Source organism: Marmota marmota, unplaced genomic scaffold (assembly GCF_001458135.2).
Source record: "Marmota marmota marmota unplaced genomic scaffold, marMar, whole genome shotgun sequence".
Classification (NCBI taxonomy): Eukaryota; Metazoa; Chordata; class Mammalia; order Rodentia; family Sciuridae; genus Marmota; species Marmota marmota.
In genome coordinates, this window is record NW_026000229.1 from 49,497,335 (window position 1) to 49,520,508 (window position 23,174).

General features: G+C 47.7%; 1 protein-coding gene across 4 annotated transcripts in view; it reads left to right on the plus strand.

Annotated features, from left to right (window-relative positions):
- Samd4a (sterile alpha motif domain containing 4A) overlaps positions 1-23,174 on the plus strand; it is a 212,414-nt gene that overhangs the window by 173,522 nt on the left and 15,718 nt on the right. For all 4 annotated transcript variants that reach the window (XM_048793328.1, XM_015480904.2, XM_048793329.1 and 1 more), the window contains 5 exons: positions 6,167-6,500; positions 9,773-9,858; positions 15,022-15,140; positions 19,209-19,410; positions 20,690-20,816. In XM_048793328.1, the coding sequence (XP_048649285.1) occupies positions 6,167-6,500; positions 9,773-9,858; positions 15,022-15,140; positions 19,209-19,410; positions 20,690-20,816 (868 nt within the window). The remainder of the gene's footprint in view (positions 1-6,166; positions 6,501-9,772; positions 9,859-15,021; positions 15,141-19,208; positions 19,411-20,689; positions 20,817-23,174) is intronic.

Sequence of the window (23,174 nt, forward strand, 5' to 3'; positions counted from 1 at the left end):
AAAAAAAAAAAAAAAAAAAAAAAAAAAAAAAAAAAAAAAAAAAAAAAACAAACCTCTGGATGGACAGACAAGTAGGAGCTATACATATTCACGTGCACATCCACACATCCATGATTAAACATATGCTCTTAAAATGCATTACAGTGAGGTCCCCAAGTGAACCTGAAGCTTTGTTGTTCGTATTTTACGTAAACTCCTTTGCCAAGAAGCTTGTCTGACTAATCTTTGCCATTTTTAATCTAAGAAATTGTTCTCTTTGGGGGAACATTCAACAGGCCAATTTACTGTTAGAAAAGTACAGCAGTTATTTTGCATAAAGATTAGATTGCTAAGCATGAGGATGGAAGCATGATTTTTCCTTTCTTCTTTCTGGAGCATCCTTCAGGAATTCATTCATACCTCCATCGCTGAGGAAATGTACCTTCCACTTCAGAGATGAGAGATTAAATTGCTATTGCTTTATTGCAGTCTTGGGCCAAAATCAGAGCACTAGGGCAGCCAGGTAGCACAGGTGGCCTGATCCATCTAGGCTTTGATAATTCAGTGATGTACTATGTCCTAGAGTCACACCTAGAATAGAGCTGACTCCACATTCTAGTCAGTACTAGACTGCTACTGACTGCCAGGTCCCTGACATGGGAATGTTAAAAAGATGCCACGTGTATAATGACTTTTCAAGGCTAAGAGGAAAGCAATACTGAGTTTGACTTCATCGAGAGGGTGAAATCGAGCTTCAGTGACCAGGTTGAGCTCACTTCAGAATGCCTGAATGTTTAGATGCTCTGCATACTGTCCCTTCAGGAGCTGGTGGCCTGTAGGTGGAGAGGAACCTCTCAGTATATGCAAAGGACTGAGCCCCTGGGGCCGGGAGGGCTGCCTCTCCTGCTTCTTCTGCCCTTTGAGGATGGGGGTTGTTGATCACCTGTTACCACTGATGGCAAGTGACATTCAAATCAAGCATCCCCAGACACCCCTCCAGCTGACTGTGCTGTTGGAAATGTTGTCACCATGCCCTTGCCCCCTCCGGCATTCTTACCTCACATAGAACCCAGGTTTCTAAGGAGATGGCTGGGACCCCGCCCGAAGCTAGTTCATAATCAGTAGTTGCCACAGATGAGCTCTGTGTCCAGAGCTCTTCCATTCAGTTCCTGAACACTTACCAAGCAACTACTTGCACTTGATTTGCCCCATCCACTGGAGGCTGGCCGTGAGTGGTATGTGGTTCCTGCTCGAGGGTATTCTGGGGTATGCACTGGGATGACCTCACAGCACAGTGTGATCAGCGTCATCCCCCAGGCAGAAGGGGGAATCTTCCTGGAAAGAAGCAGGCCACGCTGCACAGGTTTGGAGGGAAGCCTTTCCAGGAGCTCGATGCTGCTGGGAGACTCAGGAGGAGACTGTGGCAGGGGCTTGATGGGACCTCGAACCACAGCAGAGGCAGTGAGGATGGAGATGGATGGGAGGCCTCCTTTAGAGGGCATTCAGGGATCATCAGGAGGTCTTGGCTTAGATGTTGTGGCATTTGGGGACAGAAATATAGGAGGAATGGGAAGAGCGTGTTCAGTTGAACTAAAATGGGAAGAGGGAGTTCAATTGAATGCGCTGAGTCTTGAGATGCCTGTGGGACACTCAGAGATGGCAGGTTGGTAACCAGAAGAACAGGTCTAGAGTCCAGGAAACAGCAAGATCTGAATGATCCAGTTGTGGTCATCTGTACATAATTGGTAGTTGGCACTCCCCAGATGTGTGTGTCAAGTGAGAAGAGCCCTGAGGTATATCATACCAAACAAAAAAGACCCAGTGATACTAGATAATGATGAGCCCTGAGCCATGCCCACAGGGACAGGAGAATGTTGGAATCAGGAATTCCATCAGGTGGCATAGATGTGACACAGTGAGGACTAAACATTGTCCCCTGGAACTGGCCATCAACTGGTCACTACAGCCATGTTGAGAAAAATTGCAGGAAAGGGGGGCAGACAGAAGCAGAAACCCACAAATCAGGACTGTGGATGTGTAGCAAGACACCAAGTATGGAGCTATAGGCTTCTCAAACTATTTGATAGAAAAGGAACAAGCAACAGCATGGTGGTTACCGTTGATTTTTTTCAACATTTAATAAGAAAAAAAGGTCTCCACATGCTTTGAGATATCATCTATTCTTTCCTATTGACTTCCAGATTGTGAAATGGAACCATTTATGAACCTGGAATTGTGGTGTGGAGAAAGGATCCCACATTTGTGTGTGTTCTCTCTGTCTCTCTCTCTCTTACACACACACACACACACACACACACACACACACACACACACATTCACCTAGTTCCATTTGTTTCCCCTTTGAGAGAGAAAGATGCTTCTCTGGAAGTCTATACCTTTTCTTTGGACTCTTCCAGATCTTGTTCTTGAGGTTGGATCTCATCAACTGCTGCAGAGAAACAGCAGTTAAATTTAATAGCATTAAGTAATAGATATTTCCAGAATAATAATGTTCTGTATAGTACAGTGCATTTGATAACTTTAAAAAATGTTCCACACATATCAGTGCATCTGACCCTGACAGCAAACCTCCTAAGCTAACAAGATAGATGCTTGTTTTAAGAGGAGGAAACTCAGGTGAGTCCAAACTTCTTAGCAAGGCACCCTGGAAGAGCGCTCCAGCTTCATCGCTGGGCACCTTTCACCTGTCCTTTCTGTCCCCTCGTGCTCTTCACTCTTCTTTTTTTCTTGAGGCACCAACGTACACAGAGAGACACACAGTAGCAGTCAGGGGTCCCTCTTCTCTGTCCCATAGTTCCTTCCCTGCCCTGACACCAACATACTCTATGGGTCCCAGGAACCATCAGCATCTCAGGGTGATGACGTCTTTGCTTTTATATATCTCCAATGCAGAACAGCTCCTGGCTGATGTAGGGCTCAGCAGCTGATTCATGAAGGAAAAGAGAGAGAATGGATCTAAGTAGACTCAGGAGATCTGTTATATGAGAATCCAAATCCTTCTCACATGAAAGGAAGGATGGGGCCAGGGACACATCACATCAGTGCTGGGGACACTTTGGCTGCCAAAAGCTCTCTTTTTCAGATGTTTTGTGCCTTGTTATTGTCACATGCTCAGGAAAGGCACTGAACCAGCCTTTCTATAAGACCTAGGAAAGTCAGGCCAGAGCTGGGCTTGTTGGACAGGAATTTCCTTCCTACTCATCCACTGAGCAATCACTGGGCTGCTGCCTCCATGGACCAGATTCCCCATTATCTGCTTACAAATGAGCTCCTCGGCTCGGCACTTTTGAATGGGCATATTAGTTATTGGACAGCTTCATTTGCCTCTCTTTAATTTAGGATTATGTTTTGGGTATAAAGGATGGAGAGAGGCTTGTCAACATGGAAAATTAATTTCCACAGCTAGTCGAGCATGCTAGGTTGGGTCCCATTCAGGCTGTTTTCCGCCTGCTTCTCAACGTGGGCACTCGGGGCTGAGTTCAGGGATTCATGCTAAAGAGGTAGGAATGCAACATGATGGTCACAATGCCCCCACCCTCTGGTGCTGACATAAGCAGGGGTTCGGCTAACTGGTTGTTAGCTAAGTGTTATCTTTAAGATAGTGGTTTGAAGTCCATGGGGCAAAACAAAACTCCACATGATCCCTGGGAAGTTATATTTTACAGAGTGTCCGACATTATTCATCATGTTTGTTATTTTATTTTTTGGCACGATTGCCCCAGTAGAAAACATAAATAAGATTTATGAGATTTGGACTTGGGGCATGGATGTTTTCTGTTTGAAGTTCAGCTCTGAGCATCACCCAAATCCTTTCTCCTCTCAACCAAGCCTTTTTGCCAGGTGACAAGGGCAGGTGAGGGTCTGGTGGCAGTCAACAGTGTCTCCAGTATTGCATGTGCTCACCTGAGTGGCAGACACAGGGATGGTACAGCAGGGACACATGCAATGCCATGTTCCCCACTCAGCTTACCCATTCTCCCCTTGTGGGGCCACATCTCTTTCTCTCTTTTCTTTCTTCTGCTTAGTACCGGGCTGGGCAGGAGCTTGGTACCCTCACAACACAAGTGTTGGACAGGTGCAGGAACCCAAGGGAGGGCCAGAGTCCCACAGGCAGCACACAGTTGGGTCAAGAGGGGCAGTAGGCACTCCCTGAGCATGAGTTAGCTGGCTTGCCTCCTGTGCCCTGCCCTGCTCAGATCACCAGGCCCAAAGTCAAGGAAGTCATGCACACCCTGGCATCCAGATGCTTCCAGATGTTGGGAAGGGCTGGTCCTGAGGCAGCTGAGAATTAGAATGATGAGCACACACCCACCAGTCTGTGTGCCCAGGGAAGGCAGTAGACTCTGCAGACCTTCTTTAACAGACTGGGCAGTAGCTCCAGCCAGGTTTGGAACACTTCTGGTGACTAATTAGAAATTTACTTCCTTCATAAAACCTTCATCCCAGTGAGGCTAAGGCACAACTCAGACTCTACTCCCAGTCCTTCCAAACAACAAAGCAGGCCACTGCGGACGACAGGGTGTGGCTGCCCAGAACTGAAGCACATGAGTCCAAGGCTGCCGCCCTTGGCCTTCCTTTCTCTGCTCAGCTGATTGGAAAGGTTTGGGTGCAGGCATGATTGTGTTCTTGATGTTTGCATCCCATGACATCTTCAAGTGATTTTTTTTTTCTCAGTAAGAGAGGATCCCAGGGACAGTTTGGGTACTCAGGGCATCAAGCTTTTAAAATTATGTCCTTGCTATTCTGGGCTCTCAGAAGATAAAGGACTTCATTTGTAATCCAGGCCCTGGTTGGCAGTCCTTCTTGGGTCCCAGGGAGAGCTGTGACTGCATGAACACTGGAGGCAGCATTGTGGCTGAGGGTCCTGCCACCTACCCTGCCAGGGAACAGCCCAGGCCTCCAACCACACTCCTCACCACCAGGGCCAGTCCAGAGTTTGTCTGTCACTCGTCCCAGAATCAACGTTCCTTTTTCTAATAAGTAACAACCAGCACATCCAAGTAGGTGCAGAATGGTCCGAGTTTATTTTACAACATAGAAAGACATGAATATGTGACTTATATACATTTTAGCATACATACCTTAAACATACATACCTTCTGAAACTGTTGCTCTCCTTCTGGAAAACCTTCCCTGATTTTCCATCTCATTTAGAATAATTTCTGACATCACTGCCCCTGCCCTCAGGCCTTCATGACCCCTGGGGGCCCCTGAGACCTCATTTCCCATGCCTCTGCCCTCAGCCACCCTCCTCCACTGCAGACCACCTGTTGATCCTCGCACAAGCCCACCTCAGAGCCTTTGTCCTCTCTGTACCCTGGGATGCTTCTTCCTGGGGACATCTTCTAGTGTCACCCCCTCCAGAGAACTCCCCTCATGTCAGCCCTGGCCTGCACCCCAGACCCTGGCATGATGGATCTATCTCATGGTAGGATGTAAAGTTCCCTTGGGAATGCCAAAGGCTGTTCCCACCATATGCCCATGCCTGGCATGCCCCTGCCTGGCATGGTGCTCGGTGCGTAGAAGCGCTCAACACATCATTCACAAAGCAGGCGTTATAACCTGCAGCCATAAAAATACATCATTCAATTACCCAATGAAGGAGGTACGATTATTATCCTCATTTGGTCCACAGGGAAACTGAGAGACAGAGAGGTGAACTCATTTGTACAAGGACACACAGCAGTGCCTAAATTCAAACCTGGGCATCTGCCCCAAGAGTCTGCTTTTAGTCACCGCTCTGTGCTGCTAGTGTCACAGGCTGCGTGAAGGTGTGCATGAAACAGAGTCCTTTATCTGGAATAAGGCTTATACAGGACACAAAGTCAACTATGACCCAACTTTGTGATACAAATTCTAAAAGGTATGAGTGTAAAATAAGAAACCCATTTTGCAGAAAAGTGTCGAAGGCAAGGAGAAGCAGTGGTCACTTGTAGACAGTGGGATTTTCAGGTGGTACATATTTTTCTCACTACACAAATTTGTATTTTCCAAATTTTCTACCTGGGCTAATGTAAGAATGATGAAATAAAAGTAGAAACTTGTCTGAGGCTCACACTGAGGAAGAGGTCAGCAGCTGTGAGTTCTGAAAACAGCTCAGAGCCGGGGAGGTATGCAGGTGGCACTCACCCAGAATCTAACACAAGTCTTCTCCCTGCCTGTCCAGGACATCATCGAGGGGGGCAGCCTGCGCATCCCCCTCCAGGAACTGCACCAGATGATCCTGACTCCCATCAAGGCCTATAGCTCCCCGAGCGCCACCCCGGAGGCACGCCCCCGGGAGCCTCCAGCCCAACACCAGCCCTCCCTGATGGGCCCTGAGAGCCAGAGCCCTGACTGCAAAGACAACACAGTGGCCACCAGTGCCTCTGCCAGCGCCTCGGCTGGGGCCAGCGGCGGGCTGCAGCCACACCAGCTGAGCAGCTGTGATGGGGAGCTGGCTGTCGCCCCCCTGCCAGAGGGGGACCTGCCTGGGCAGTTCACACGCGTCATGGGGAAAGGTATTCTCTTTCATACCACTAAGCAGAGCTCCTGAGGGGCTCCCGGGTGCTGGGTAAACTGCCTGTCCACGTCGATGGCGGGACCTGTGTTTTCCAGATAGGAAAGTGTGGCTCAGGGTCATGCCATGCGGAGTGGGACTCCAGGCTCTGAGCCCTGCAGGCTAGGGGACACTGTGTCAGCCCTCTCGTTAGAGCCCACTGGACCAGGGGCCCTGGGAGAAGAAGGTGGGATGGATCCTGAACAAGTAAACTTCAGGAACAAACCACTTGGCAGCTGGTCCCCCATCCAAACAGGAGAGGAGAGAAAAGCAGCAAAACAGAGCTGCTGAGCACAGAGCCCAGAACGCTCCCGGAAAAAGAATGCCCAGCCACAGAGAGGCCCCCTCCCTCACCTCTGGAAGCATTTCAGGGAGTGGTGATCTGGGGAACTCTCAGCACAGAACCATTTTGTTCACCTTCTCCAGGGGCTGTGTTTACATCCTCCCTTCAGGTCTGATCCACGGTACAGAATGCTCTCGTGCTAAGAGCTTGTGGTTATTTAGCATTTACTATGGTTGTCAGTACTTCCCTGGGCAGCTTGCATAATCCTCTCAACATCCTATTTTACAGAGGAGGAAATTGAGGCACAAGGCCAAGAAGCCCACCTGGGCTTGCTCAGCTGAGGCAGGGCTGGGATTTGAACTCTGCAGCTTCTCCACCTACCCACCTGGGTACCGCCATGCCTTCCAGTTAGCTAAAGATGGAGCAGGCTTGACTTCCATGTGAAGGCACCCCCATGGACTCTCTTGGCACCAGCCTCTCCTGGCTGCCTCCACTGCCCTCGCCACCTCCATTCTTTCCAAATAGAAATGTCTTTGAGTTTTCAGAAGCTTATGTATTCTCTTATTTCTGAGCCTTTGTGCCTCCTTTCCCTCTGTCTGGGACCTGGGCCACTAATAGTCCATGTAAGCCTGAAAGATAAATGCAAAATAGCATCTTATCCCAGTGGATGCCGCATTGCAGGCCCTCACTTCAGAGTTCATTTGGGCAGTGTATAACCTGCACATCTGTACTGCCTGGAACATTCCTTCCCTCAGCCCATTCTCTTCACCTATGTTATGCCTCATCCTGCAAGTCTCGGTAGAGTCCTCATCTGGGCCAAGAAGGCTGCCTGATCCCCTGGACTGGGTCAGGTATCCCTCTCATAAGCCCCAAAGCCCCTTTACTCTCTGTTTTAGGCCAGTTCACACTGGATTGCAGTTGTCTGTCTGCTTGACTTGTGTCCCCATTAATATGCAGCACTGTCAGACCATTTCTCACAGCTACTAAATACCCTGCAGGTGACACAGTGCTTGGCTATTGGTGGGTGCCTGAGAAGTGAGGGATGACATTAGTCTCTGCAGCTTGCTTTACGGTGGACTGTCCAAGTGCACCATGGCCATGCTGCGTGCATGTCTGTGGGGCAGGATGGAATTCATGGCATCACCCTTGGGTAAGAGCACCCATGCTGCCCAGACTACCCTCTGCCTTTCTCAGGGCTCAGACCCTTATGTCCATGTTCTTAAAAATGTCCAATATTAGAATAATTTGTGTGTGATGGGATGCTTCACAGGAAATCTTGATTATTTTTAAAAATGTGGAGATAGCATTCTTTTTCTTTGGAAAGGAGAAACCGTTTCCCCCCCCCCTTTATTATCCTATATCTCAGACCATTTTAAAGAACCAACTTTTCACTGTTAGACAACTGAGCCATGTAGTTGCAATAGGAAACATCCTCCCACCCATGAAAGTCCTTTAAAAAAGACAAATCCATAGCAATCTGATTCCGAAGGCAAGGACTCCTGGCTTCCCTTGGGGTTCGATGGCTAGGGTAGACCCTCATTCTCTGTACCTCTCATGGGGGGCAGCAGCCACCTGAGCATGTGGTCCAGCACCCCATCCTATGTGGAGGTCAAGGGTGGGCTCAGCCCTCAGGAGACCCACACTCCTCTGGTTCTGTTTACATTTTAACTACGGTATAAAAAGTTATGAACCAAATTCATGCTCAAATTAAAATGATGAAAATTGAAAATCAACCCCTCTCCCAAGCTCTGCTATCTTCCTCCTGAGCAACAGTCACTGTAAAGTCCAGGGATGTCCATTCAGAAACTTTATCAACATGTATAAGCATGTGGATGTCCATGTTTACACACACAGGTCTTCTCTTCTGCAACTTGTTTTTTTAAATAGCAAATGCATTGGATGTTTCTATCAATTAAAATAGCACCATTGCATTCTTTTTTTAAAGATTGTATACTGTTGCACTGTATGCACAAACCATAGTTTGTTTATCAGGGTCTCTCCCTATCAATTAATGAAGAGGTTTTTGTTATTACTCACGATGCTGTACTGAAAACCTATGTAAAAAGATGTGGAATAAATGGAATTCTGTGACAGATTGGTTGGAAAGAGGAAGAAACCAAATATGATGCCCAGTTTTCAATCTTGATCTGCTTGAGTGCCAGATACCCTTGCTTGTCTGACTGACTACTTCTGACCTGCCACTGTGGCTTGAAAATGCCACTTGCAAAGCCAAAGCCCTTGTGGCCTCTAGGATGAGGGCAGAGTGGCCACCATATGTGACCATGAGAAGCCCAGTGCCTGTGTGTATTCTACCTGCAGACTAACTGCTCTATCTTCACTAGCACTTCCTTGGGCGTGCAGGTAAACCTGTGTGTGTATAAATGCAGGCACCATTTAGAGAAAATAACCCTCCAGTGACTGAGTGGCAGGTTTCCGGCTCCTGTGCACACCCACACGCCTCGCAGCCTAAAGGAGGTGCCAGACTCTTTCCTCCACAAACACCACTGCCTCTCCACCTGGCAAAGAAGGGTGTGGTTCATTCATAAAACGATAGAGGCTGCTCTCCCACGGCATCAGAGGACTTTGAGTGCTTTGAAGCCCCCTCATACAGAGCCACTTGCAAGGATCGAGCTCAGGAAACTGCTGTTCTTCCTATCACGAGTGTGTGTCTCCGAGTGCGTGTCTCCGGCTGATGGCACAAGGCTTAATATAGAATGGTATGACTGGAATTAACCCAAGGGGCTTCTCGGGGCGAGGGCTCCAGCGGTGACCAAGCCTTTGACTCCTGTGGAATGAGGAGCCTCCTGGCCTTTTTACGTAAAGCCACAGGCACACATACCTCTCAAGATCTTGGTCGTGAAAGGAAATCAGAGGCAGATCTCTGAGGCTAGAAGAGGGTGTGCATTGTCCTAATCTATCACCATCATCATTTTCTCCTCCTTCCTTCACAGTGTGCACACAGCTCTTGGTCTCCAGACCTGATGAGGAAAATATAAGCTCCTATTTACAGCTCATAGACAAGTGTCTAATTCATGAGGTGAGTAGTGACTGGTTTCACCAACCTCTTGTCCTCATTGCTTAGAAATTCTTCTCAGAATTTTCTGTGATATGATTGTTTTAGTCTCCAACAAATTGTTTTGGGGAGGGGTGGATGGTCATTAGTAATAGTTCAGGCAGAACTAGGCGATAGCCGCCTCAAACCCAGACACAGCTCTATATTACCATAGATTCACCCCGAATGAGAGCTTTGCTGTCAGGGAAATGCCTGAGAGGACTCCTGACTCCAGAAGAATCCCTGAGTGGCCAAGCCTGGGTAGTTGACACAGAGCCCTGCCACCTAGCCCCTGGGTGTTTTCAAGTCTTTTTAATATTGCATGTTGAAACATTTTGCCTTTTAGTGCAGGGAAACTGGGAGAGGGAGAGGGAGAGAGAAAGTACACCAAATAAATAATGGATGTGTGTTTGTATATGTGTGTGGATTGACAGCTGTTTGTTTGGACTGTGGTTTTTATAGGAACTGTATTTGCCATATGTCCTTTGGAAGGAGGACTTAGGCAGCTGAGGCTGTGCCTACCGCACTGTCAGAGTGCAGTTTTCATGTACAGAGCTGGGCAGACTCCTGGACACGTCTGGGCTGGTGGAAACATAGGGAGGAAGAGTTGGGCCTCAGATCCTGGCATCCAGTGGTTCCTTGGTCACACACATCCATGCACAAAGAGTTACAGAGACAAGCTCTAGGCTACAGAAAACTCAGAACCAGAGAACCTAGGGTGGTGAGGTCTTTTTTCATTTTGGTGGTTAAACAGCCCCCGAGCCTCCTCACCTCTGCTTGGCAGCATTCAGAACCCAGGAGAAAATGCCCAGCACAGCAGCCTGGCCTGGTCCATTCCCCAATTCCATTCATGCTTCCCACCTTCCAGGCTGCCAGACAGGCCTTGGACCATTGAAAGTCTCTCTTCAGTTCTCAGGGGCCTCGGCCATGTCCATGATCAGATGCTGCCTCCCTCACATGCAGGTGCACAGTCTTCCCCGGGATTCATCCCAGTCACTCTCAAACCTCCATCCTCACGGTGCCTTCTCTGGGCAGTGTGAGCTCTTCTGTGCCCCATTCACTCCAGCCAAAGCCCTTTGTCTCAATGTGAGCACCACCGTCAGCTGCCTAGGTTGGGGGCTCACACACAAAAACTTCTTTTTCTTTCTTTCTTTTTTTCCTCTGCAGTGGTTCCCCCAGAGCATCCAGGCACTATCTAATGATCGCCAAAGCCTAAAGGGCTTATTTGTATATTTCAGGAAGAGACAAGGCCCCTCCCACAGCCCCAACTATTTCCAATTTTACTATTTCCAATCCTGTCACTGCCCTTGTTTTTAGTTTAAAAAAAAAAAAATGACAGAAAGAAGAAAAGGCAAGATCACACTGAAGGATGTTATAACTCATTCTTTCTGTAGAAATTTATTGAGTGCCTAGGGCCCTGCCTCTTGCTTAGGGTGTGAGGTGAGACAAACAGAAAACAGGTCATCACATACATGTCAATAAAGCCCTTGATAAGATCCTCCCCTCACATCCTGGAGCTCAGAGAGGATGGTAGGCACCTAACCCAGAGCTGAAACCAGGGCATTTCCTCAGAGGAGCATCTCCAAGCTGAAGCCCCCAGGCCAGCTCCAGAGCTGCTGAGGTGAAAACTCAGTAAGACAGTGACAAGGGCTCAGGCAGAGGTGGTGTCTGGAGAGCTCTGTGTTGTCTTGGGGAGGAGGACCTTCATGGGTGGGTTTGGGAGGATTTAAACTTCTGAAAAAGCAAACCGGAACTCTGCTTCCTCTCCCACACCCACCCTCAGCGCTGAGACTTCAAGATATGCCAGGAGGCGGTGCCTTCCACCTCACCTCCAGTTGATGAGCCCATGAGACTAAAATAATGAATCCTCCAGCTGCCTCTTTGAACAACCTGTGAGCCTCCTAATTGGTCTACAGCAGCCCCAAAATGTCGGCCTGAGGCCTCTCACTTTTCCTGCCATCCTTCATGTCCTCCCTGGGCACCCTTGACTCTCATTTTTCTTTCCCCCTTTCCTCCCTGGCAGCCCCAAGTGACCCAATGCAAAGACGGCACTGTGAGGTCTCATCTGCTGACTGCTTAAAAGGGACCTTTTTCCTGTGGGAAGGAAGGAGCTTGTGACACGTCCACTACCCTGAATTCATGTCAGGATGGAAGGGCCTGTGCTGTACTTTGCCAGGGAAAATGTCATTCAAGGCTTTTTGTTATTATTTTAGTTTGAGAGAGTGCAAAAGCTCTGAATGGTTTTCCACAGCTGGGGGTCATTCTGTGTGGTCGGAACACACCCTCCCTGGGAGGCCCCCGCTGAGATACAGGCCTGCACACCTGCATCTGGGGCAGTTAGGCTGCTCCTGAGACAGGGCTCCCTTTCACAGCCAGAGCATGCTGTTCCTCAGCCAGCTAAAAGAGGGGAAGGTGCTGACAAAACCTGGAGCCCTCCCTTCCAACTTCCTGGAATAGAAAAGGAAGCGCAGGAAATTTTACTTCTGAGAGCACTTTGATTCCTGGATTATGGTTCCCCTCTTCTCTGGACTTGCTGTCATGAAGTGGCTCCAGGAAGATGGGTTCTTGTCCCTTTATGAGCCTTTTCATCCAACACATAGACTGTAGGACACATCACACAGTCATCTTCCTTCAGACAGAATTATGGGTCTGGGCCTGACAGGGACCGGGGACTCGGAACTGGCTGGCTGGTGGTGTCTGGGTAGCCTGTAGGCATGCAATCTTCTCTTCCCTGCCAGACAGAGGCAGCTGCTCCCCAGCCCAACCAGAGATGCCAGTGAAGGGGGTCGTGGTGAGATGTCATGCATCACAGCCCCTAGCAGACGCCCTATAATGGAGCACTACTTTTCAGGCACAGGAACCAGTTTTCAGAAATCCCTGGAGCCAGCCAGGACCTAGCTCTGGCTTGTTGGCTTGATGCTTCCCAGCTGAGAAGACCCAGCCGCACCCTCTACCCAGCCCTGCCAAGGGACTGGCTCCTCTCTCTGCCCCAAATTAAGGGAGCCTGACACCCCCAATAGTGAGTAAGCTGACTTTTCTGTGGAGGAGTAAATAATTCATCTTTTTGGATGCTGTTTGCCACCATGAGAGATGTCATGTACATAATGATATCCTTAGAAGGACATCTATAAAATGGGCCACTTACTCCTTGGATGCTCAGGCCAGTTGTCCTTCAGGCTGGCTCCAGACCAGCTCAGTATTGTAGGTTCGAGACTTTGAAGTTGTTTGATTTGTGCTGCTGATGGAGCCTAAAGATCATTGTTGAATGTCAAATGTGAAGAACATGCATAGACCACCCCAAAGGGTGGGTTATAGCATCTGGGAGCAGCATGTAGTGAATCATTCGAGATATTCTCTGTACTTTCCATATGTTGTTTCATTTCATCCTCACAGTGGCCCTTTGAGCAAGGTATCACTACCCTCAGTTTCTGGAAGGAACTTGGTCTTGGGTAGAGGAACTTGCAAGGGATTCATGCCCTAGTCATCTACATCCAGAGCCCTTCTCTGACCCCCTGAGCTAGACTCTCTTCCCCAAGTCACCTTGACCAGCACAGCTGCATCTTGTGTCCTCAACATTTGGCTGAATCAACTGGGCAAAAGCAGATCTATCCCCTCCTTTCAGTAATCCAGCAGAAATGCCTGCATGTGTGTGTGTGTGTGTGTGTGTGTGTATGTGTGTGCGCGCGCGCGTTGTGGGACACTCAGTGAGCATCACCCACAAATAAGACACCATAGAAGAGAACCCTGTCCTTCCCTTCTAGCCGTGTTCCTCTAACTCCAGTGGGGCACCGAGGGCTCAAGTCAGGTAGCCCTCCTTGGTGAATATGTCCCATGGCATCTGGTTAAGATCACCCAGGAGGGAGGGGTTTGCAAGCCCTCTGTCACATTACCATAATGTGAATAGCATCTTTTTACTTTTGCCCACAGTTCTCCTGTGTTTAGGTCCTTAAAAGATTAAGCTTCCTCAGGGGGGAAAAAAATAATAATAAGCTTTCATTTTTTTTTCTTCATTAAAGGAATCTGTTTCCTTTATGGGGACTTGTCATTTAGTCCGTTAATCTAAGTAATATTTTATTACTACTTAAAGGCTTCCAAGCCTTATTGACAAAACGACTTGGGAGTGTTATCTCTATCATCGTTTCTGCTGATCAATCAAGTCAGGTGGATTCCCCACCACATGCGTTCTAGGCCACAGTTCCAGGTACTTGAATGGTGTATGTTAAGTAAGGTCTTCACCATCTAGGACCACCATGTGTCCATGCTCTACCTGCACAATCATCAGGGAACTTGCTCCAAACTCAAGCTCCCTTGACAACCTTCCAACTCTATTCAGTGAGGTTCTGGAGTGTGGGAAGGGGCCTAGGAAGCTACATCTGATAGTCTCCTTGGCTGATTTAATATAGTGTGAATTTGAGAGGCCCTGCATTTGGGGACTCATGACACTGGACTGTGGTGAGTGCAAAGACTTTATATAAAAGGACACATGATGTAGATACAAACTGTGGGGCCAAAGGCCAAACATCCATACACACTAATTTTACTAGGAAAGTCTTGAGAGGGCATCATATCTACCTATTTTCCTAAACTATGACCAAGGTTTAGGTGTCCTAGGACTTTTTGTAGGGCATAGAGCTGCTTAACTAGAGATTTCCCAGCAAAGCTCTAAAACGCAGAACATCTATTCCATTCTCTGAAGCCCTACAGATCACTCCAGGGTCACCACACACCATCAAGCAGATTGATTTTTGGAGTGGTTTAGAATTTCCATTGATTATGAAAATGCAGGGAACCTGCAAAAGCCGGAGTATTCAACAATCAATTTTGCAATTCATTCTTGGTTAATGAGTAGGGTTCAGAGACAAGTCCACACTTCAGAAGGGGAAGGTGGTACCACCTGCCAGAAATGCAGCCAAAAATGAGGGTTGTCAACAGCTTAATGCATGGACCTTACCAGGTGCCTCCAATGCCAAATAACTTGAATCTTCAGCACAGGTGGCTCCCAAATTAAATGGTTGTTTGGACCAGGGTGAAAACAGGTGAAGAAAAGGCAACCACAGAGACACTGATGTTTTCTCTTATTAATTGCATGTTTTTTCCCTCTAATGTCAGGCTGCGTCACCCATTTAAAAGTCCTGTTTGTTTCTGCAGGCATTCACAGAGACGCAGAAAAAAAGATTGTTGTCATGGAAACAGCAGGTGCAGAAGCTCTTTCGGTCTTTCCCTCGGAAAACCCTCCTAGACATATCAGGATATCGACAGCAAAGAAAGTATGTTGGGATTTCACTCTTTGTGATACACGGTGGTTCCCCGGGGTCCCACGGGCTGCCTCTGTTCCTGGGGCAGGAATATGGCGGGGCGTCACTCCTTCCCTGTGGGGACTTCCAGAGTTCCAAATCGCATTCGTTAAACAGGTGGGGCTGGGAAAAGGCTGTTAGGGAGAGCATTCCCAGAAGAAGAGCTGAATGTGAGCTTTTGTAACTCAATTTACATTGTTAGAATGATATTAGTCTAGACAAGCCTGGGAAGGGAGAGTGGGTACGACTTAATGAATGCCAGCAAAACGCAGGTGCTTGATCCACAAAGGGGGTCTAAGAGTACAAAAATGGGCTCTTCCAGCAGTACCTTAAGTGGTATGCAATTTTTTTTTATCTCCCTTCTAGCTGCAGACAAGCTAATTATAGTTGGTGGCAGGGTGAAGAGCCCAAGTGCTAGTCTATTTTGGTCTGAGCTGCAGTCTAATAGTGGAGCAGTACCATTCTTGATTTTTTATTTCATAATACTTCAGCTTCTTGGATGCAGTTAAAAATAAGCCTGGTTGTGCTTTAGAACCTGTTCCCTTAATATGACTTTAAGTTGAGGAATCCAAAATTGCATATTAAAAGTGAATTGGAATGAAAACTTACAGGAGAAATTAATGGGAGGGGGGAGTGAGTTAATGCTTGAACAATGGTAGGGGCCTCGTTGGGAATTAGGGAAGTGATAATACAAACATCCTGAAAAGAATCAACATTCTATTTACATTCAAAAACATGAACAGATAATGTCTTCCCTTGCAACTAACAGGTTCTGTTAGGTGCACAGGCATCTCATTTCTCAGTGTATATATAGAAGCTCTGTGTTGTTAAAATGCGGGACATTTATTTGCATAAGTGTGCCTTCAAACATCACTGTTTTGTATTATTTAAGGGAGGTAAGGCCAGCTGTAGTTTGCAAAAGTCTTCATGAACTATTTATTTTAAAATGAAAGTGTTATCACATTCCCGCATATAGCACTGTTATTTATTAAACAAACATTTATTTAGCACGTACTATGTGCCAAGTGGTATCCAAGCACTTAAAAATATCAATACATTTCATCCCTGCAACAACCCTATGAGATAGAGCTGCTATTATTAACCCCAATTTACATATGCGTTGGTAGGCAGGGGCACTCAGGATTTGGACCAAGCAGGACAGCGCCAGCCCTGGATTAGTGCTCTTCACCACTGCTGAGCCAGGCAACTCTCATGGTCTAAGGCCGATATGCAGAAAGGAACACTATTGCCAGCTTCCTGGCCCTAAGCCATCTGGGGTTGCCAAGCCCTGCTGGGTTGGGCTAGACCACCTCTGTGCTCTTGAGGATTCCCAGTGACCCAGATGAAACGCAAGGCCTGCTCCTCATCCTCCCTTTTTCTAAGGGCAGCATCTTCTCCCAAGTAAGGGAAAGGAGGCTCCAGACCCTGCCTGCAATTCTAGGCCCCAAGGAAGCAAGATCCAAGAAGACAACTTTCAGAGGTTGAAGTGAAAGATAGGCTCTTTGTTCCTTCCCCCAAAGTCTCATCCTCTGCCTCTGCCAGCCCTGCTCGTCCTTGATCCACATCCTTGATTCTCGGGACAGAGCAGGGGCATTAACCTTAACCATCCAGAGTATTAACTAGCTATTGCTTGGGTTGGAATAATGCAAAGCTTGCCAGATTGGAGTCCTGATGGTCCTCTTTTTCTTGATTTGATGAAAGAATGAATTCAATCATCAATTGTAGATGGATGTCGCTAAAACCCTGGAAAAATATTTGTTCTCCTAAGTATTTCCTCTGGGATCTTTTTATACTATTAATTTGCTTTGAAGACCTGTTTCTCCAATAATGTGAGGGTAACTGCAGCCCAGCCCCTGCTTGAATTATCACAAATCCCAAATTAATTGCCTCTTATTAATGTTATTTTATCAAAGACTTTTCATGCATTTCAAGGTAATGAAATCAGATTTAGAAAGAGAGAGAAGGAGGGGCACAGATGCACAGAGGAGGAGAATAAGAAAGGAAAACTTAGTTTTGTCACTTTGTTCTCTCCCCAGAAAGCATGATTATTTCATTAAGCCTAGAGATCTTCAGTAGCCTAAGCGTTCAGTTGCCAGCAGCGGCAACCCTGGCCTTGTCATAACCTACTAAGGACACTGTAGCAGGGTCTGAAGAATGACAGCTTAGTCGAATTCTCCCCCATCATCACATCCTACTCCCAGAATGTTCTGGGCTCAGCTCTCCTCTCCCTAACAGCTGAGACCTAATTCTAGGAGTCCCGAGGTCCCTCATTTCTCTGGTGGCTGTCCCTAACAGCATCCTCTGCTGTTATATTGCTCAAGAACAGCCTTGCCTTCCTGGAAACACACATCATTTTAGCAACACTCATTGACTGCTGTGTTTTGCATATGAAATAACTTTCTAAAATCCAACAAAAAAGGAAAGTGAGAAAAAGCTATGCACACTAAATAAGGAAAAATATCATAGCAGAATACTGAATCATCTACCAGGTGGCCAAAATTCTGACTCCAGAAACCAAAGGACTGATTTTCATAAAAACAAACACATGAAAAACCCACTTGATCCTTATTTCCACCTGTCACTTACCTCAGAGTGTGAAATTAGTTCCACCTCTCCTGGCCCTAATTTCTTCTTTCAGATAAAAAATTCTGAGCTTATGTTTTTAAAAGGTGGGGAGGGGAGAGATCAAGAACCCCCAAGCATCGCCGTCCTCCACATTTAGATGAACTTCTGACCAGAATCTAGAATACTTCCCTTGGCCACAAAAGCCTAGAGGTGGAAACACACAAGTCTGGAATTCTCTTCCCTGCCCCATCTATCCCTAGAAAATTTTGGAATTCTAGAGCGAAGAGAAACATTTTCTGAGATCTGTTGTGCTGCAGGCTCAGAAGACCCTTCCCCCTACACACACACACACACACACACACACACACACAGCTCTCTTGCTCAGGAAATGACTCTTTGGTGGCCCCCCTCCTCCACCATCTAACCTACGTCAAGCCTGTCTGTGGAGTCCCCTCACAGGCTTGGTACAAACTCCCCAGTGTAGCTGGACATGCGAGTCTACTCCATCTAGTGGCCTTTGGAGATAATGCATCTCTGCTGAACCATAGAGAACGACTTAGGCTGACTCTCTTGGAAAGAATGTGCTGGTTCTTGAAACCCTGCTGGCTGCTGTGTAACCTCCCAGAACCTGAGGCATGGTGGCAAAAATGAGTTCTTAGCTCACCCGGCCCAGCCGGAACAGCCTCCTACATGGACTAAGGAGAAGCCTGGAGCCTCTCGGTTGCAAGGCCCACACCACAAGGAGGGCCTATGGCACATGGGTGTCCTATATCCAGGGCACTTAGACACATTGTCATCTCATATCCCTACTCTCAACCTAGGAGTTCTTCCCCTTCTGTCATTGGGACAAGCATGATGGCAGAGACTCATTCTTTCAACTAGTATTTCCTATGGCAGAAGCTGATACGGTCACTTCTCAATCACAAGGATTGAGAAACACAGGCACTTTTTTCTCATAGAGCTTACAACTCAGCAGGGCTCACAGGCCTCCCTTGAACTTCAAGTCTGCTGCAGAGAGAGAAAGATGGAAAATGGACCATAGTATGATGGAAGGAGTTTTGGTGCTGGTTATGCCACTTTCTTGCACTGTGGCCTTTTGAAAGGCATTGTGCCCTTGTCCACAGCACCAGACATTGGAGGAGACCTGCTTGGAAGGAGGCAGGACAGTGCCTAGTTCAGCCATCCCGGCTCATATTCCAGCACTGCCCCCTGCTGGTTCTGTGGCCCTCACAAAATGAAGCTCCATACCTCTGGCTGTAAAGGGATAGTGACCTACTTTATAAGGTTGCGGTGAGGCTTGTAGAGCGATGTATGAGTGCCAGGACAGGTCATGTGCTATCACCCTAGACCCTCACCAGCACAGAGCTCCCCCGCAGACCTCTTACCTATCAAAATGTGAGCAGCCCCCCTGGTAGCCTGGGATTGGGAAGGCTGAAGAATGATTGACAGTCTCCTGGTTCTTTTTCCTTGTTCTAGTCGCGGCTTTGGGCAGTCCAACTCCCTCCCGACGGCTGGCTCTGTGGGCGGCGGAATGGGCAGACGGAACCCACGCCAGTACCAGATCCCCTCTCGGAATGTCCCTTCTGCCCGCCTAGGCCTCTTGGGCACAAGTGGATTCGTCGGCTCCAACCAGCGCCACACCGCAGCCAACCCTACCATCATGAAACAAGGAAGACAGGTTTGCCTGCCCCGGGGAGTAGGGAGGTGGGCCAGGCTCAGAGCAGGAGACTTCAGGACTTCCCTCCAGATGATCCAGGGTGGGGAGAGAGGTCCAGGAGCTAAGCTGAGGGATGATTAAGCCCATGCCACCCAGGCAACCAGCACTATTCAGGTTATTTCTCTGGGAGACAGAGCAACCCCATGGCCGAGCTAAAGATGCCCTGTACACTGTAGCCTCAGGAACCCTGCAGATGAGGGCCTTTAGAGAGATGTGCCCCAACTAATTCTTCTTTACCTTGATCCTTGGCCCACTCCAACAGATCTGTCACTTCTCAGGTCCAGGTTCCAGAGGACCCTGAACATTTAAGGAGCTTTCTCTACCTTTTTATGTGTGACAAACAGCTCCTTTGTCATGGCCCCAGTTGTGATGGAGATTTCACAGATTAACTCTGAGAGAGGCTGTTAGCAAGAGAGTGGACACATTCCCAGATGGTGAAGGCCAGGTTGCTCAGAGGTCCTTGCTGTGTGATCTAGAACTCACCTGTCCTGTGGCCCTGCCCTTACTTTCTGCCTGTGACCCCAGTCCTGTGAGGCTGTACAGGTTGGCACTGAGATTGGAGAGAGACAAGCAGGTCTGAGGCTCTGAGTTCTCATGTGAAACTAAGGGGTAAGCGATTGGCTTAAAAATAGGAAAACCACTCTAGGAGAGATGGGTGGATTCCCTCTCAAAGAGAATCAGTCCAGGGTCTGAGAAATCCCCGCTTTGTGACCATTGTCCCCACCCCCCTGATCAAGGGGATATCACTACCCAAATACACAAAGCTGAGTTGGGCCAGTGCATTGCCAGCTGAGAGGTTCTTTTTTTTCTCCCACTCACTGTGGAGTAAATTGTAAGTAACTCAAAAGGAAAAAATCAAAGGAAAGCCTGAAATAGTTTGTACTCTTTGTTGCAAACATTTATAGAACTCCCCCAGTTCCTAGGAAAGTGGCAGGAAAAAGCAACACATGGAGTAAAAAAAAAAAAAAAAGTTTTGGAGATAGTGAGGGAGAGAGGTGGCCAGATTAAGCAGAAGCTTAGAGCCAGGCCTGGGAATGAGCAAGTGGGGAAATACAATGAATGGAACTTACACCCTCTCCCTGTGAATGTGCAGGTGGCAAGGCTGCCTGCCAGCTCTCCTCCAGAACTTAGGAGAGTTCTCCTGGGACATTTGCCTCCTGAATTCTGCCTGGGGCTCTGCTACCCCTCTCTTCCCCAGAGTGTCTAGACTAACGGGCCCCCGCTTTGCCTTTCTCTCTAGAACCTCTGGTTCGCCAACCCCGGTGGCAGCAACAGCATGCCCAGCCGCACCCACAGCTCCGTCCAAAGGACCCGCTCGCTGCCTGTCCACACTTCTCCACAGAACATGCTGATGTTCCAGCAGCCAGGTAGGGCCGGGCCCTTGATCTCTCACTTCCTTCCCCCCTTGACACAGGGCGGGGGCCGGGATGCCAGAATAGATGCCCCACGCACTCAGCTGGAAAGGGCTTAGCCTCGACTGTCACCACGCATTCTGAGCTTGTGGAAGTCTTTCCTTTTTTAAACTGTGCCTTACCAGCAGAATAGCGGCTGCTTGGCCGGGAGCCAGCACGTGGAGCCCCAGAGTCACTTGCAATCTGACAGGGATATTTTTGATACTATTCATATTTCTAGATTGATTAAGCCAGAGATATCACTGGAGGGGTTCTGTGTGTGTGTGTGTGTGTGTGTGTGTGTGTGTGTGTAAAGTGAGAGTGAAACAGAAAACTCCATCGTATTGAACTGGTTCAGGATTGCCTTGAGAAGTATTTTTCCATTAATTTGGTTAAAGAACATGACTTGGTCCATTTCAGGCTGGTTCAACTGAATCATCCCGCCTCCTGAAACAAGGTAGCCAGAATGATACAAATCCAAGAGTTCCTTGAACCCTTTCTCCTTGTAAGCTGTCACCTCTTAGACTCTGAGACAAGCAATCCATAAACCTATCTAGATGTCCCCCACCCCGGCATACCTGTAGGAAAACGCCACCCTAGGCAGTAGAAGCGCTTTTGCATGGCAGGTCCCATGAGGTTCCAAGGAAGGGAAGTGTCTGAGGCCCCACGTGGGCAAGGAAGCTTCTTGGAAATGGAGCGGAGCCTCAGGGGACAGAGGGTGAAGAGTAGAAAGAGAGCAGGCAGAATAGCAGGCAGGAGCGGTCCAGGAGCAAGACTGCACGGGTACAGTGTTACTGCGGGCCCAGAAGCCCTGGCTAGGCTGAAGGATCTGGCTAGAGTAGCAGCAAGCAGACAGAGACAGCTGTAGATTATAGTCCTGATGGAGGGGTGGGGACAACTTTGAATATAAGCTGAAAAGCACAGAATCTGGCCCCTCTCAATAGGGAATTCATGGGAGATTTTTTTAAATTGTTTATTCTAATTTTTTATATATGATGGCAGAATGCAATTCAATTCATATTACACATATAGAGCACAATTTTCATAACTCTGGTTATACACAAAGTATATTCACACCATTTGGGTCTTCATACATGTACTTAGGGTAATGATGTCCATCTCATGCCACCGTCTTTCCTTCTCCCATGCCCCCTTCCATCCCCTCCCTCCATTCTAAAGTTCCTCCATTCCTCCCATGCTCCCCACCAATCCCCAATATGAGTCAGCTTCCTCATATCAGAGAAAACATTCAGCCTTTGGTTTTTGGGGATTGGCTTACTTCACTTAGTATAATATTCTCCAACTCCATCCATGTACCTGCAAATGCCATGATTTTTCTCTTTTAATACTGAGTAATATTTAATGCTGAGTGTACATATACCACACTTTCCCTATCCATTCATCTACTGAAGGGCATCTGGATTGGTTCCACAATTTAGATATTATGCTGCTATAAACATTGATGTGGCTGCATTACTGTAGTGTGCTATTTAAAGTCCTTTGGCTACAAACTGAGGAGAGGGATAGCTGGGTCAGATGTTATTTCCATTCAGATTCCAAGGAATCTCCATACTGCTTTCCAGAACGGCGGCACCAATTTGCAGTCCCACCAGAAATGTATGAATGTGCCTTTTCCCCCATATCCTCGCCAACATTTACTGTCGTTTGTATTCTTAATAGCTGCCATTCTGACTGGAGTGAGATGAAATCTTGGAGTATTTTTTTTTTATTTCTCTAATTGTTAGAGATGGGAGATTTTTGAGTTCTGGTTCAGGCAGGAATGTATAAATGGGGAAGCAGGCTAGAGGTGAGCTGGTTGGGAGGATGTTGGAGAGATCCACCCCAGAAAAAGGCATGTCAGGAAAGGAAGCAACAACCACATTGCTATAAAAATTGCTCCTTGACTTCTAAAACTCATTTGCTCACTCTTGCTTAAAACTCCTCCCCACCCTCCCCTTCTTTATTTTTCTATTACAACACTTGTAGGCATTTTAGGAGGGTTGTGAACACCTTCCCTCTGGGTCATTTAGGCCAATGCTGTGTTCTCATGCAGAATTTTGTATAATTCATTCTCAGTAACATTGAATCTGGGCCAGGTGGGTGGCACATGCCATAATCCTAGCTCCTCAGGAGGCCGAGGCAGGAAGATCACAAGGTCAAAGCCAGTCTGTACAACTTAGCAAGACCCAAAACTCAACATAAAATTTTAAAAAGAGGCTGGGCATGTAGCTCATGGTACCAGTGCTTGCCTCGCAGACACAAGGCCAGGGTTCAATTCCCAAGCACCACAAAAAAAGGAGAAGGAGAAGAAGAGAGGAGGAGGAGGAGGAGGAG